Source organism: Electrona antarctica (assembly GCF_951216825.1).
Source record: "Electrona antarctica genome assembly, chromosome: 6".
Classification (NCBI taxonomy): Eukaryota; Metazoa; Chordata; class Actinopteri; order Myctophiformes; family Myctophidae; genus Electrona; species Electrona antarctica.
The window spans coordinates 56,674,068-56,686,870 of NC_136811.1; the positions used below are offsets into that span (position 1 = coordinate 56,674,068).

The following is a 12,803-nucleotide window of genomic DNA, read 5'->3' on the forward strand; positions in this document are numbered from 1 at the left end:
AGGGACATCGCGACCAGACTTAAAACGGAGGGACATCACAGAGGGCGGAAGGCGAAAGCCTTTTTTGTCCTTTATTATGGAAAAATATGATATTAACCTATATTATTTGAATGTATTAACAATCTGCATCGCCAAAAACATCGCAATCTCTAGCAAAGGTTAACGTTACCTCACGTGAACTAACGGCGTTGCATTCATACAACGTTACCCATTCATTTGGCATCGGCGCTTTATTCTTTTTTATTTACCGCCGGTGCCCCGGTGGAACAACTCGGATGCAAGCTAGTTTAACTAGCAGGCATCAGTCCGACCCCCCAGTCCCCGATATGTCAACATTGTGCAGTTTTGGAGCTCTTAAAAGCCGTGAAATAGCCTACTGTACCTACATAAGGCTGTCGCTGCATAACGGCTACTCGCTGCAGTGATAGCTGGTATGGTTTTATCATGACCAATGTTATGCTAATCCCCACAAGTTGCAAAAGTTACAGAACTAATTAGCAATGGTGTTGTTTTTTTCCCCAGGCAAACCAGCTATGGAACAGACTGCAAGCTGCTGTACAGCCTGTACATTGGATGGAGATGGATCACGATGACATTTTCATTGTCCTAAATGTTGAATTTGAAACATTGTCATTCATATCATATGTAGAATACCACGACTTCGTCATAGGACATGATAGAAAATGACTGTTCTTAATGATATTAAAAACAATGAACACACAATAATCAATGAATCAGGTACAACTGTTGAGCAGGTGTCAGAATGAGCTATATCTAGCTGAATTACATTCTGGTGGGCTACCAAGATGAGACAAAATTACAATATATTTATTTCATCATAACCACAGAAATGTTATATTTACGTTCCATCTCTTCTCCCAAAATAGCCGATCTACAGCTTATGGAAAGTGGTTTCCAAAGTGGGTTATGGGGACCCCCAGGGGTCCTTGAGAGAGTTCCAGGGGGTCCCCAGCTAAATGATAGTTTGGAACCAAATGGACCCATAAGGGTCCATTTGTACACTCTCAGAGTTAATTAACATTGATTTTACAATATAATTTGGGGGTCCCAGAAAAAGAAATGCCATCAAATGGGGGTCCATGGACTAATGCATGTCACACTGGCGGTCCGTGACACTGCTAGAGACTTAGGGCTCCATTTTCGTCACCGCTAAACCCCTTATCGATAAACTTCTTTGCCTTTTTTTTACTATTTTGATTTTTTTTGAATAGTTCAACTAGCCAATCTACATTGACACGTTGTGAGCTTGTAGACTGGCCATTTTAACTATTCAAAAACGTTTTGCAAAATAGTAAAAAAAAAAAAAAGAAGTTTAGGGATAAAAAATAAGTTTAGGGATATGGGGTTTAGCTGTGACGAAAATGGAGCCTTTAGGGTAGAGACATAAGCCAAATTGAATGAAATTGTGTCACAATGTAGACAATCACATAATGTCAGTGTCCGAACATAAATCATTGCAGTTTGTTTATTAGCAGAGTTCAACTATAGGCCGTGCTGCGAGGTCCCTTTTCGTTCGGTTTCGTTCCCGCGTCTTTGGCACTACGATTTCAATGCATATTTCCATAGACAATACCCTTCTGGACTCTGGGTTAAAAGTTCTCCGCATAATATCCTGCAGTATTTTGTCACAAGCCAGAAATGTATATACAAGTGTATAACCAAAAAACGAAAATCTTGTGCTGCTGTTTTTGCTTGTAAAATATGTTATATTGATTTTGGCAACACCAAATCTTTCTCAAATGTCATAAATACATATACCTAACATCTGAAACAAGTATTGGTGCCTTAGTTTACTCATATGTGAATCTAGATCATGAAATGTAGCAAATTTGTTAAATAAAACGCTTCAACTTAAGTGATTGGCACCTAGCACAATGAAACATACACATAGTAAATGTAGCCAAAAGCTTATGTTTCGTACATGAAAAATTTCACAACCTACTGGGTAATGAAAGGTAGAAAAGAAAAGCAGCCCACCTTGGCCCAAAATGGCTGAAAATCTATCAAAATGTTACCACGCCCCCTAAATTGGAATAATGAAAAAAAGACTAAAAATAAATGCACTAAAGGTCAGAATTATTACAACATATGGTATGAAACATTTATAAACGTACCACAAAGTGTCACAGCATCTGACATTTGCACATCACCCCCAGCTCAAGTGCAGTTAGTCAGTCTATTTGCCACATTTTGCACACACACTCCCTGGATGCCAACGATGAACCTCTGCCCCAAAAATTCCAGAACGGCCTGTTATAGCGCCACCAGGAGGCCGCTTTGTGCAAAACAAGTTTTTGGACAGTACACCTACAGATTTTGTCCAAACATCACGCAAATTGGTACACAGTCTCTCTAGAGCCATTCAACGAAACGGGTTTTTCAGATTTCTCAGACTCCATCCTGATTGGCTAAGATTGGCTTCCAAAGTTCGCAGGAGTGCTCAGTTTCAAACAAAATGCTGCAAATCATGAACACATTGTGTGATTTCCGTGAAATTGCGCACGCACATTCCCACTAGGCCGAGGAAGAAATGCCACGTGAACATTTTCAACTCAGCCTCATGGTGGCGCTATAACTGGCCGAAAAGTGTTTTTACCTCCAACTGCACGGATTTGTGGATAACTTTGTATGCCAACTCCCTAGAGGCCAAGGAAAAACCTTTGCCTGGAATTTTTCACATCTGCTCTTTATAGCGCCACCAGGAGGCCGACATATGTAAAACACATTTTCTAATATTACTCCTTCAGATGTTATCCAAATTTCACGCAAATCGGTACACATGCTCTCCATAGTCATGTGATCAAGACGGCTTTGTTTGATTTCTCATAATCCACCTTCATTGCCTACGATTGGCTTCTAAACTTTTCAGGAGTAGTCCGCTTTGTACCCGTTTTGTACAAATCGCCACAACGACTCAACGCAGTGTCCGATTGCGGTGAAACTGTGCATGCATATTCCCACTAGGCTGAGGAAGAAATGCCACTTGACAGTTTTCAAATCAGCCTCATGGTGGCGCTACAACAAGCCACGTCTCACACACACACACACACACACACACACACACACACACACACACACACACACACACACACACACACACACACACACACACACACACACACGTTTATATTGCTCCTAAACATTTTGCCAAACATCACACTCACACTCCTATCCTCCTGGTGGAGACCTGTGCCCAGAAGGGCACTTTTTCTAGTTTTTATTGTTTTAAATACATTAAATGTGTAACATACAAAGGTTGCTTTTTTTAGGCTGTTCCTAAAGGTGTTCTGGGTGAAAATGTTGAATACGTTTTTTGGGTATAGTGGCCATATATATAAAAACATACTGTATATATTAGAGTTTTCTGGATAGATGTACTCATAAATCGGAGCATTTCAATGTGTTCTAATGCTTTTTAAGTTTGTCAAAAATGTCAATCGTTTTCACTTTTTACTCATTAAGGTTCCAGACACACTCAATCATAATTATAAGCATTCCAATGTGTTTGTAATGGTCAAAAAACATGACATGCATTTGTAGCTCATCTGGTTCAAATATTACAGCCAAAACCATTTTAGGTATAGCAGCCATGGATTTGGCCGCTATGGCGACCCCAAAGGTTGCCAGCTTGGGCGCCCTAGCTAAATCCAGATTCTGTGACACTTTGTGATACTTGAATAAATGTTTCATACCATTATGTTGTAATAATTCTGACCTTTAGTGCATTTATTTTTAGTCTTGTCCATTTTTTGCATTAGTCCAATTTAGGGGGCGTGGGGCTGCTTTTCTTTTCTACCTTTCATTACACAGTAGATTGTGAAATTCTTTATGTATGAAACATAAGCTTTTGGCTAAATTAACTATTGTGTATATTTCATTGAGCTAGGTGCCATCACTTGAGTTGAAGAGTTTTCTTTAACAAATGTGCTACATTTCATGATCTAAATGCACATATGATTAAACTAAGGCACCAATACTTGTTTCAGATGTTAGGTATATGTAATCATGACATTTGAGAAATAGTTTGTGTTGCCACAATCAATATAACACATTTTACAAGCAAAAACAGCAGCACAAGATTTTCGTTTTTTGGTTATACACTTGTATATACATTTCTGGCTTGTGACAAAATACTGCAGGATATTATGCGGAGAACTTTTAACCCAAAGTCCAGAAGGGTATTGTCTATGGAAATATGCATTGAAATGGTAGTGCCAAAGACGCGGGAACGAAAATCATTTTCTAGGCACTTTTTCTTGGGTCGCAGCACGGCCTACTAGTGGTATTTAGTCACACATTTAAAGACCAGTTGTGTGAAGTCCACAAGATGGTCACATAGTGTCGACCATCATCCGCTCCCGACAGGATCATATACCTAAATGAAATGGTGCCCAGGCTACCTGGTTGTAGAAGACCCTCAGACAGGCCACACAGTGGACAGTTACCTGGTTGTAGAAGACCCTCAGACAGGCCACACAGTGGACAGTTACCTGGTTGTAGAAGACCCTCAGACAGGCCACACAGTGGACAGTTACCTGGTTGTAGAAGACCCTCAGACAGGCCACACAGTGATAGTTACCTGGTTGTAGAAGACCCTCAGACAGGCCACACAGTGATAGTTACCTGGTTGTAGAAGACCCTCAGACAGGCCACACAGTGGACAGTTACCTGGTTGTAGAAGACCCTCAGACAGGCCACACAGTGATAGTTACCTGGTTGTAGAAGACCCTCAGACAGGCCACACAGTGATAGTTACCTGGTTGTAGAAGACCCTCAGACAGGCCACACAGTCAGTGGACAGTTACCTGGTTGTAGAAGACCCTCAGACAGGCCACACAGTGGACAGTTACCTGGTTGTAGAAGACCCTCAGACAGGCCACACAGTGATAGTTACCTGGTTGTAGAAGACCCTCAGACAGGCCACACAGTGATAGTTACCTGGTTGTAGAAGACCCTCAGACAGGCCACACAGTGGACAGTTACCTGGTTGTAGAAGACCCTCAGACAGGCCACACAGTGGACAGTTACCTGGTTGTAGAAGACCCTCAGACAGGCCACACAGTGGACAGTTACCTGGTTGTAGAAGACCCTCAGACAGGCCACACAGTGGACAGTTACCTGGTTGTAGAAGACCCTCAGACAGGCCACACAGTGGACAGTTACCTGGTTGTAGAAGACCCTCAGACAGGCCACACAGTGGACAGTTACCTGGTTGTAGAAGACCCTCAGACAGGCCACACAGTGATAGTTACCTGGTTGTAGAAGACCCTCAGACAGGCCACACAGTGGACAGTTACCTGGTTGTAGAAGACCCTCAGACAGGCCACACAGTGGACAGTTACCTGGTTGTAGAAGACCCTCAGACAGGCCACACAGTGGACAGTTACCTGGTTGTAGAAGACCCTCAGACAGGCCACACAGTGGACAGTTACCTGGTTGTAGAAGACCCTCAGACAGGCCACACAGTGGACAGTTACCTGGTTGTAGAAGACCCTCAGGCAGGCCACACAGTGGACAGTTACCTGGTTGTAGAAGACCCTCAGACAGGCCACACAGTGATAGTTACCTGGTTGTAGAAGACCCTCAGACAGGCCACACAGTGGACAGTTACCTGGTTGTAGAAGACCCTCAGACAGGCCACACAGTGGACAGTTACCTGGTTGTAGAAGACCCTCAGGCAGGCCACACAGTGGACAGTTACCTGGTTGTAGAAGACCCTCAGACAGGCCACACAGTGGACAGTTACCTGGTTGTAGAAGACCCTCAGACAGGCCACACAGTGGACAGTTACCTGGTTGTAGAAGACCCTCAGACAGGCCACACAGTGGATAGTTACCTGGTTGTAGAAGACCCTCAGACAGGCCACACAGTGGACAGTTACCTGGTTGTAGAAGACCCTCAGACAGGCCACACAGTGGACAGTTACCTGGTTGTAGAAGACCCTCAGGCAGGCCACACAGTGATAGTTACCTGGTTGTAGAAGACCCTCAGACAGGCCACACAGTGGACAGTTACCTGGTTGTAGAAGACCCTCAGACAGGCCACACAGTGGACAGTTACCTGGTTGTAGAAGACCCTCAGACAGGCCACACAGTGGACAGTTACCTGGTTGTAGAAGACCCTCAGACAGGCCACACAGTGGACAGTTACCTGGTTGTAGAAGACCCTCAGACAGGCCACACAGTGGACAGTTACCTGGTTGTAGAAGACCCTCAGACAGGCCACACAGTGGACAGTTACCTGGTTGTAGAAGACCCTCAGACAGGCCACACAGTGGACAGTTACCTGGTTGTAGAAGACCCTCAGACAGGCCACACAGTGGACAGTTACCTGGTTGTAGAAGACCCTCAGACAGGCCACACAGTGGACAGTTACCTGGTTGTAGAAGACCCTCAGACAGGCCACACAGTGGACAGTTACCTGGTTGTAGAAGACCCTCAGACAGGCCACACAGTGGACAGTTACCTGGTTGTAGAAGACCCTCAGACAGGCCACACAGTGATAGTTACCTGGTTGTAGAAGACCCTCAGACAGGCCACACAGTGGACAGTTACCTGGTTGTAGAAGACCCTCAGACAGGCCACACAGTGGACAGTTACCTGGTTGTAGAAGACCCTCAGACAGGCCACACAGTGACAGTTACCTGGTTGTAGAAGACCCTCAGACAGGCCACACAGTGGACAGTTACCTGGTTGTAGAAGACCCTCAGACAGGCCACACAGTGGACAGTTACCTGGTTGTAGAAGACCCTCAGACAGGCCACACAGTGGACAGTTACCTGGTTGTAGAAGACCCTCAGACAGGCCACACAGTGGATGCTCTGGGGTTCACACTTGTGCTGGCGGTAGAGCTTGGCGAGGCGGAAGTGCCTCCGGCAGCGGATGCAGGTGTACGGCAGCAGGCCCAGGTGGGTGAAGCTGTGCTTGAGCAGCGCGTTCTTCCGGGAGAACTTGAGCGCGCAGTCGGTGCAGTTGTACGTGCGCTGGCAGCGCTTGTGGCGGTGGCGCTTCAGGGCGCGCTCGCTGTGGAAGGCGCGGCCGCACGTGTCGCACTTGACGCTGCGCTGGTGCCACTCCATGTGCTGCTCGCACAGCTTGAGGTCGGTGAAGATGCGCTTGCACAGGTCGCACTCGTAGAACTCCTTCTCGAAGTGCGTCTGCGTCAGGTGGATCTGCAGCTGCACGTCCGTGTCGAAGTCCTTCAGGCAGATGCGGCAGACCACGGGCTTCACCCGCGTCTGGGCGTGGGTGCGCAGGTGGAGTCTGGAAGGGGAAGGAAACGCATACGGCGGGTTGTTGTTGTTGTTTTTGGCAAGCACATTTAGATTTTTAGGTTTTAGTCACGGTCTTTGGAGTGAAACTTACATTTTGGTTTTTAGCGACATTTTAGTCACCTGGAATGTTTTAGTGGACTAAATGTCACGAGATTTGAGTCGACTAAATCTACAGTTGATTTAGTGGACTAAATTGTATTTTGGCGGGCCTTGATGCCATCGTAATGACTGTTTTTATACTGTTTTTATACTTGCTGAAAATAGCCGATCTACAAGCTCACAACGCGTCGCGCTGATCGGCTATTTTCAGAATGCAACCAAGTGTAAAATGACTTCTACTGGATCTCTTGTCCACTATTCCCTTCCTAACATTTTAGTCTAGTTGACAAAATTGTCAGTATATTTAGTCTTAGTTTTAGTCACCATAGCTTAATTTTCATTTCGTTTCCATTTAGTTCATCAGTGGAAAAAGTAGTCGACGAACATTTTTCGTCATAGTTTTAGTCGATGAAAACAACACTGACGCACGGTGACTTCTATACAACATCGATTACTGTCAAATGACAATGTTTCTGTACAAAATACATTGATGTACGGTATGGTAAAGATTCTAAAGGTCCCGGCACACTGGACGCGTTTTCGGATTTTTAACTGCGTTTTTCCCGTCGGTTTTCCGTAAAACGCGCCCAGTGTGCAACCACCTTTAGACTTTGGAAATCAGATGTTGTATCTCATTTCAAGACTTGGTTAACTGAACTTACTTATGGAGAAAATTCGCTATGATATGACGGACAATTCAAGCAAGTTCCATGTTATATGGCGGCCATGTTTAGATCACCTTTTGCTCAAATGTCACACTGAACTTACACAGTACTGAGTTGTACAGTATGTCCTCCACTTCTCATATACTCTCTAGCAGTGGAACTTATTGTTTTGAATTAAATCATGCCCCGTTTGTTTTTTTAACCATTTTGGGCGGGAACCCCTTTTGGTGTTTTAAGCATTATGTTATGCTCTAGCTGTTGAAAAATAGCAGATCTACAAGCTCATAGCGCGGCACCGAGTGCCATGCTACGAGCTTGTAGGTCTGCTATTTTTAAAAAATCGTGAAAATGTGGCGCAAATCTTTGAATATATATTCTTTCAGAGCGAACATTTTTAATTCATATATTTGCTTCTGGGGAGAACATATTTTCAGATGGGGGTCGGCGGCCAAATACACATAATTCTGGGGGTCCTTGACATATTGAGCACCACTGATAGAGAAACATGAGGTATTTCAGAAAACTGTCATTTAGAAGACATTTTTTTAATTTCGACGTCAGCCCTAAATGGGTTAATGCTTTGTATTCTTTAGATCTATATTAACCTGTAGTTGTAGATCTGACAGAAGCGTTTCCCACACTCGGCGCAGCAGTAAAAGGTTTCTATATTAACCTGTAGTTGTAGATCTGACAGAAGCGTTTCCCACACTCGGCGCAGCAGTACGGCCGCGTCCCGGTGTGCTGGTTCATGTGCTCCTGGAGCTTGATGCTGGAGGGAAGGGTCAGCTCACACACACCGCAGCGGAAGTCTCCTGAGGTGGACTCTAGAGGACAGAGACAGGAGAGGACAGACAGAGACAGGAGAGGACAGAGACACTTTAACACACCTCTCCTGAGGTGGACTCTAGAGGACAGACAGGAGAGGACAGACAGAGACAGGAGAGGACAGAGACACTTTAACACACCTCTCCTGAGGTGGACACTAGAGGACAGACAGGAGAGGACAGACAGAGACAGGAGAGGACAGACAGAGACACTTTAACACACCTCTCCTGAGGTGGACTCTAGAGGACAGAGACAGGAGAGGACAGACAGAGACACTTTAACACACCTCTCCTGAGGTGGACTCTAGAGGACAGAGACAGGAGAGGACAGACAGAGACACTTTAACACACCTCTCCTGAGGTGGACTCTAGAGGACAGACAGGAGAGGACAGACAGAGACACTTTAACACACCTCTCCTGAGGTGGACTCTAGAGGACAGAGACAGGAGAGGACAGACAGAGACAGGAGAGGACAGACAGAGACACTTTAACACACTGCAGCGGAAGTCTCCTGAGGTGGACTCTAGTGGACAGACAGGAGAGGACAGACAGAGACACTTTAACACACCTCTCCTGAGGTGGACTCTAGTGGACAGACAGGAGAGGACAGACAGAGACACTTTAACACACCTCTCCTGAGGTGGACTCTAGAGGACAGACAGGAGAGGACAGAGACACTTTAACACACCTCTCCTGAGGTGGACTCTAGAGGACAGACAGGAGAGGACAGACAGAGACACTTTAACACACCTCTCCTGAGGTGGACTCTAGTGGACAGACAGGAGAGGACAGACAGAGACACTTTAACACACCTCTCCTGAGGTGGACTCTAGTGGACAGACAGGAGAGGACAGACAGAGACACTTTAACACACCTCTCCTGAGGTGGACTCTAGAGGACAGACAGGAGAGGACAGACAGGAGAGGACAGACAGAGACACTTTAACTCTCCGGAGGTGGACTCTAGAGGACAGACAGGAGAGGACAGAGACACTTTAACACACCTCTCCTGAGGTGGACTCTAGAGGACAGACAGGAGAGGACAGACAGAGACACTTTAACACACCTCTCCTGAGGTGGACTCTAGAGGACAGACAGGAGAGGACAGACAGAGACACTTTAACACACCTCTCCTGAGGTGGACTCTAGAGGACAGACAGGAGAGGACAGACAGAGACACTTTAACACACCTCTCCTGAGGTGGACTCTAGTGGACAGACAGGAGAGGACAGACAGAGACACTTTAACACACCTCTCCTGAGGTGGACTCTAGAGGACAGACAGGAGAGGACAGACAGAGACACTTTAACACACCTCTCCTGAGGTGGACTCTAGTGGACAGACAGGAGAGGACAGACAGGAGAGGACAGACAGAGACACTTTAACACACCTCTCCTGAGGTGGACTCTAGTCTAGAGGACAGACAGGAGAGGACAGAGACACTTTAACACACCTCTCCTGAGGTGGACTCTAGAGGACAGACAAGAGAGGACAGACAGAGACACTTTAACACACCTCTCCTGAGGTGGACTCTAGAGGACAGACAGGAGAGGACAGACAGAGACACTTTAACACACCTCTCCTGAGGTGGACTCTAGAGGACAGACAGGAGAGGACAGACAGAGACACTTTAACACACCTCTCCTGAGGTGGACTCTAGAGGACAGACAGGAGAGGACAGACAGAGACACTTTAACACACCTCTCCTGAGGTGGACTCTAGTGGACAGACAGGAGAGGACAGACAGAGACACTTTAACACACCTCTCCTGAGGTGGACTCTAGAGGACAGACAGGAGAGGACAGACAGAGACACTTTAACACACCTCTCCTGAGGTGGACTCTAGAGGACAGACAGGAGAGGACAGACAGAGACACTTTAACACACCTCTCCTGAGGTGGACTCTAGTGGACAGACAGGAGAGGACAGACAGGAGAGGACAGACAGAGACACTTTAACACACCTCTCCTGAGGTGGACTCTAGTCTAGAGGACAGACAGGAGAGGACAGAGACACTTTAACACACCTCTCCTGAGGTGGACTCTAGAGGACAGACAAGAGAGGACAGACAGAGACACTTTAACACACCTCTCCTGAGGTGGACTCTAGTGGACAGACAGGAGAGGACAGACAGAGACACTTTAACACACCTCTCCTGAGGTGGACTCTAGAGGACAGACAGGAGAGGACAGACAGAGACACTTTAACACACCTCTCCTGAGGTGGACTCTAGTGGACAGATGTATCTTTTACACTTTAACGCACACTTTATGAAAACGCTATAATGTCGCTAGGTGGCGCTAACGGGCTGCCAAATAGACCAGTCACCCACGTACAAGAAGAAGAACCCCTTCACGCAACCCTATCTGGGTTTTGAATGATTCCAGAACACAACGTGGTTGTGGCCGCATGGGATTGTTATATATTTTATAATACATTAGGCTACATAAAAGCTGCTGCCGCGGCTGCCACCTATCACAATTAAGGCTTTTTATTTACATCATGGTTTTACATTCACCATCGCTGATGAGCAGCGCTTTGTAGGCGAGGAGGGAGGCTTGTTCAGGAACTCCATTATATCATATATGGCTCTGCATCAATGTAATAAACATATGCGCTGTGAGCCAACGTGAGCCAATGATGTCATAAGTCTTGCGGATGCACCGTTTTGCCTGTTTACATGGAGAAGGGATAAAACGGCGTTCTCAAAGATTTCCACTCTGGGAGGTGGTTTCACTTTGTTGCGTTTTCACCTCCTGAAAACACCCTTCTCGTCTAAAGAGACACCAGCAAACGATACTTTAATTAGCCGTTTTCTATGAACACCGTTCTCGTGTAAAGACCACCAGAGAACGTGGGCGCTGTCTAGCAGCCTGGGGGCCTGTCTAGCAGCCTGGGGGGGGCTGTCTAGCAGCCTGGGGGCCTGTCTAGCAGCCTGGACAGCACGGAAGGTTAGTGTTGAGGTTCGGCGGCATGGTACTGATATAACCCTTTACTACACGCCATCTGACGGGTTCGGCGACCTCCGGGGTTAAATCTTATCCCGTCACCTGACGGGGTTGCGAGGCGTTTTGGCGTGCATGGTGTTAACATGCATCTCAACCCATTCTGGACGGGAACCCGTTTGTGTTTTAACTGAGCATTATTTAGCTATTGAAAAATAGCAGATCTACAAGCTTGTAGCGCGCCACCGAGTGGCGCGCTACAAGCTTGTAGATCTGCTATTTTTTTTTAAATTGTGAAAATGTGGAAAGGAAAGCGTCGGGTCGGGGAGGGACTTAACGAAGGACTAATTGGTGCTTAGACCAAACCAACAATATACGAGTGGAGGGGAGGTAACCTGACTCCGCCAGATGGGGCAGCAGAGAGTACACTGGGTTCCCCCCCTCCTGCTCCCATCTGGGAACTCTCAGGCAGACTTGATGCCCGGCCACAAAACGGCCTGGCCAATCAGCGGCAGCTAGAGGCGGGATCAAGGCAGCACTGTGTATACTGCCATCTGGCGGGGTCAGGTTAGAGGGGAGGTACATGTATACGAAAATAGGAGTCAAAAGGACGCAATTGGCGATAAATGAGTTGAGCCATCGAATGGCAGGTGTGGGGTTGCCATGGCAATCAATTGGCAGAGGCTGGGAATTATACAGGTGAGGGACTTAGGGCCGATTCATACCCTAAAGTCGGCTCTTCGGTGCTACTGAAAATTTCAGACGAGCCAAAATCATGTCGGCACTACAGCGCCGAAACCGCGGTAAAATAGTTGTATGAATCGGCCCTTAGGCTGATTAGGTCCACTTGGCAGAGTCTGAGCCTTTTGTGGCGGTTCTGGACAACCGTGTATCCGACCGACTCAAGGCCGGGCAGTGACTGCACTCCTTGTGGGGGTGTGGAACGCGTGTGTCAAATTTGAAGTCGGTGGGGCGA

General features: G+C 46.6%; 1 protein-coding gene across 1 annotated transcript in view; it reads right to left on the reverse strand.

Annotated features, from left to right (window-relative positions):
• LOC306925181 (uncharacterized protein) overlaps nucleotides 1–12,803 on the reverse strand; it is a gene marked incomplete at its 3' end in the record, with an annotated part of 37,309 nt that overhangs the window by 7,252 nt on the left and 17,254 nt on the right. The window contains exons 5-6 of the mRNA XM_079503871.1: nucleotides 8,732–8,882; nucleotides 6,800–7,283 (exon numbers count right to left, since the gene is read on the reverse strand). Of these exons, the coding sequence (XP_079359997.1) occupies nucleotides 6,800–7,283; nucleotides 8,732–8,882 (635 nt within the window). The remainder of the gene's footprint in view (nucleotides 1–6,799; nucleotides 7,284–8,731; nucleotides 8,883–12,803) is intronic.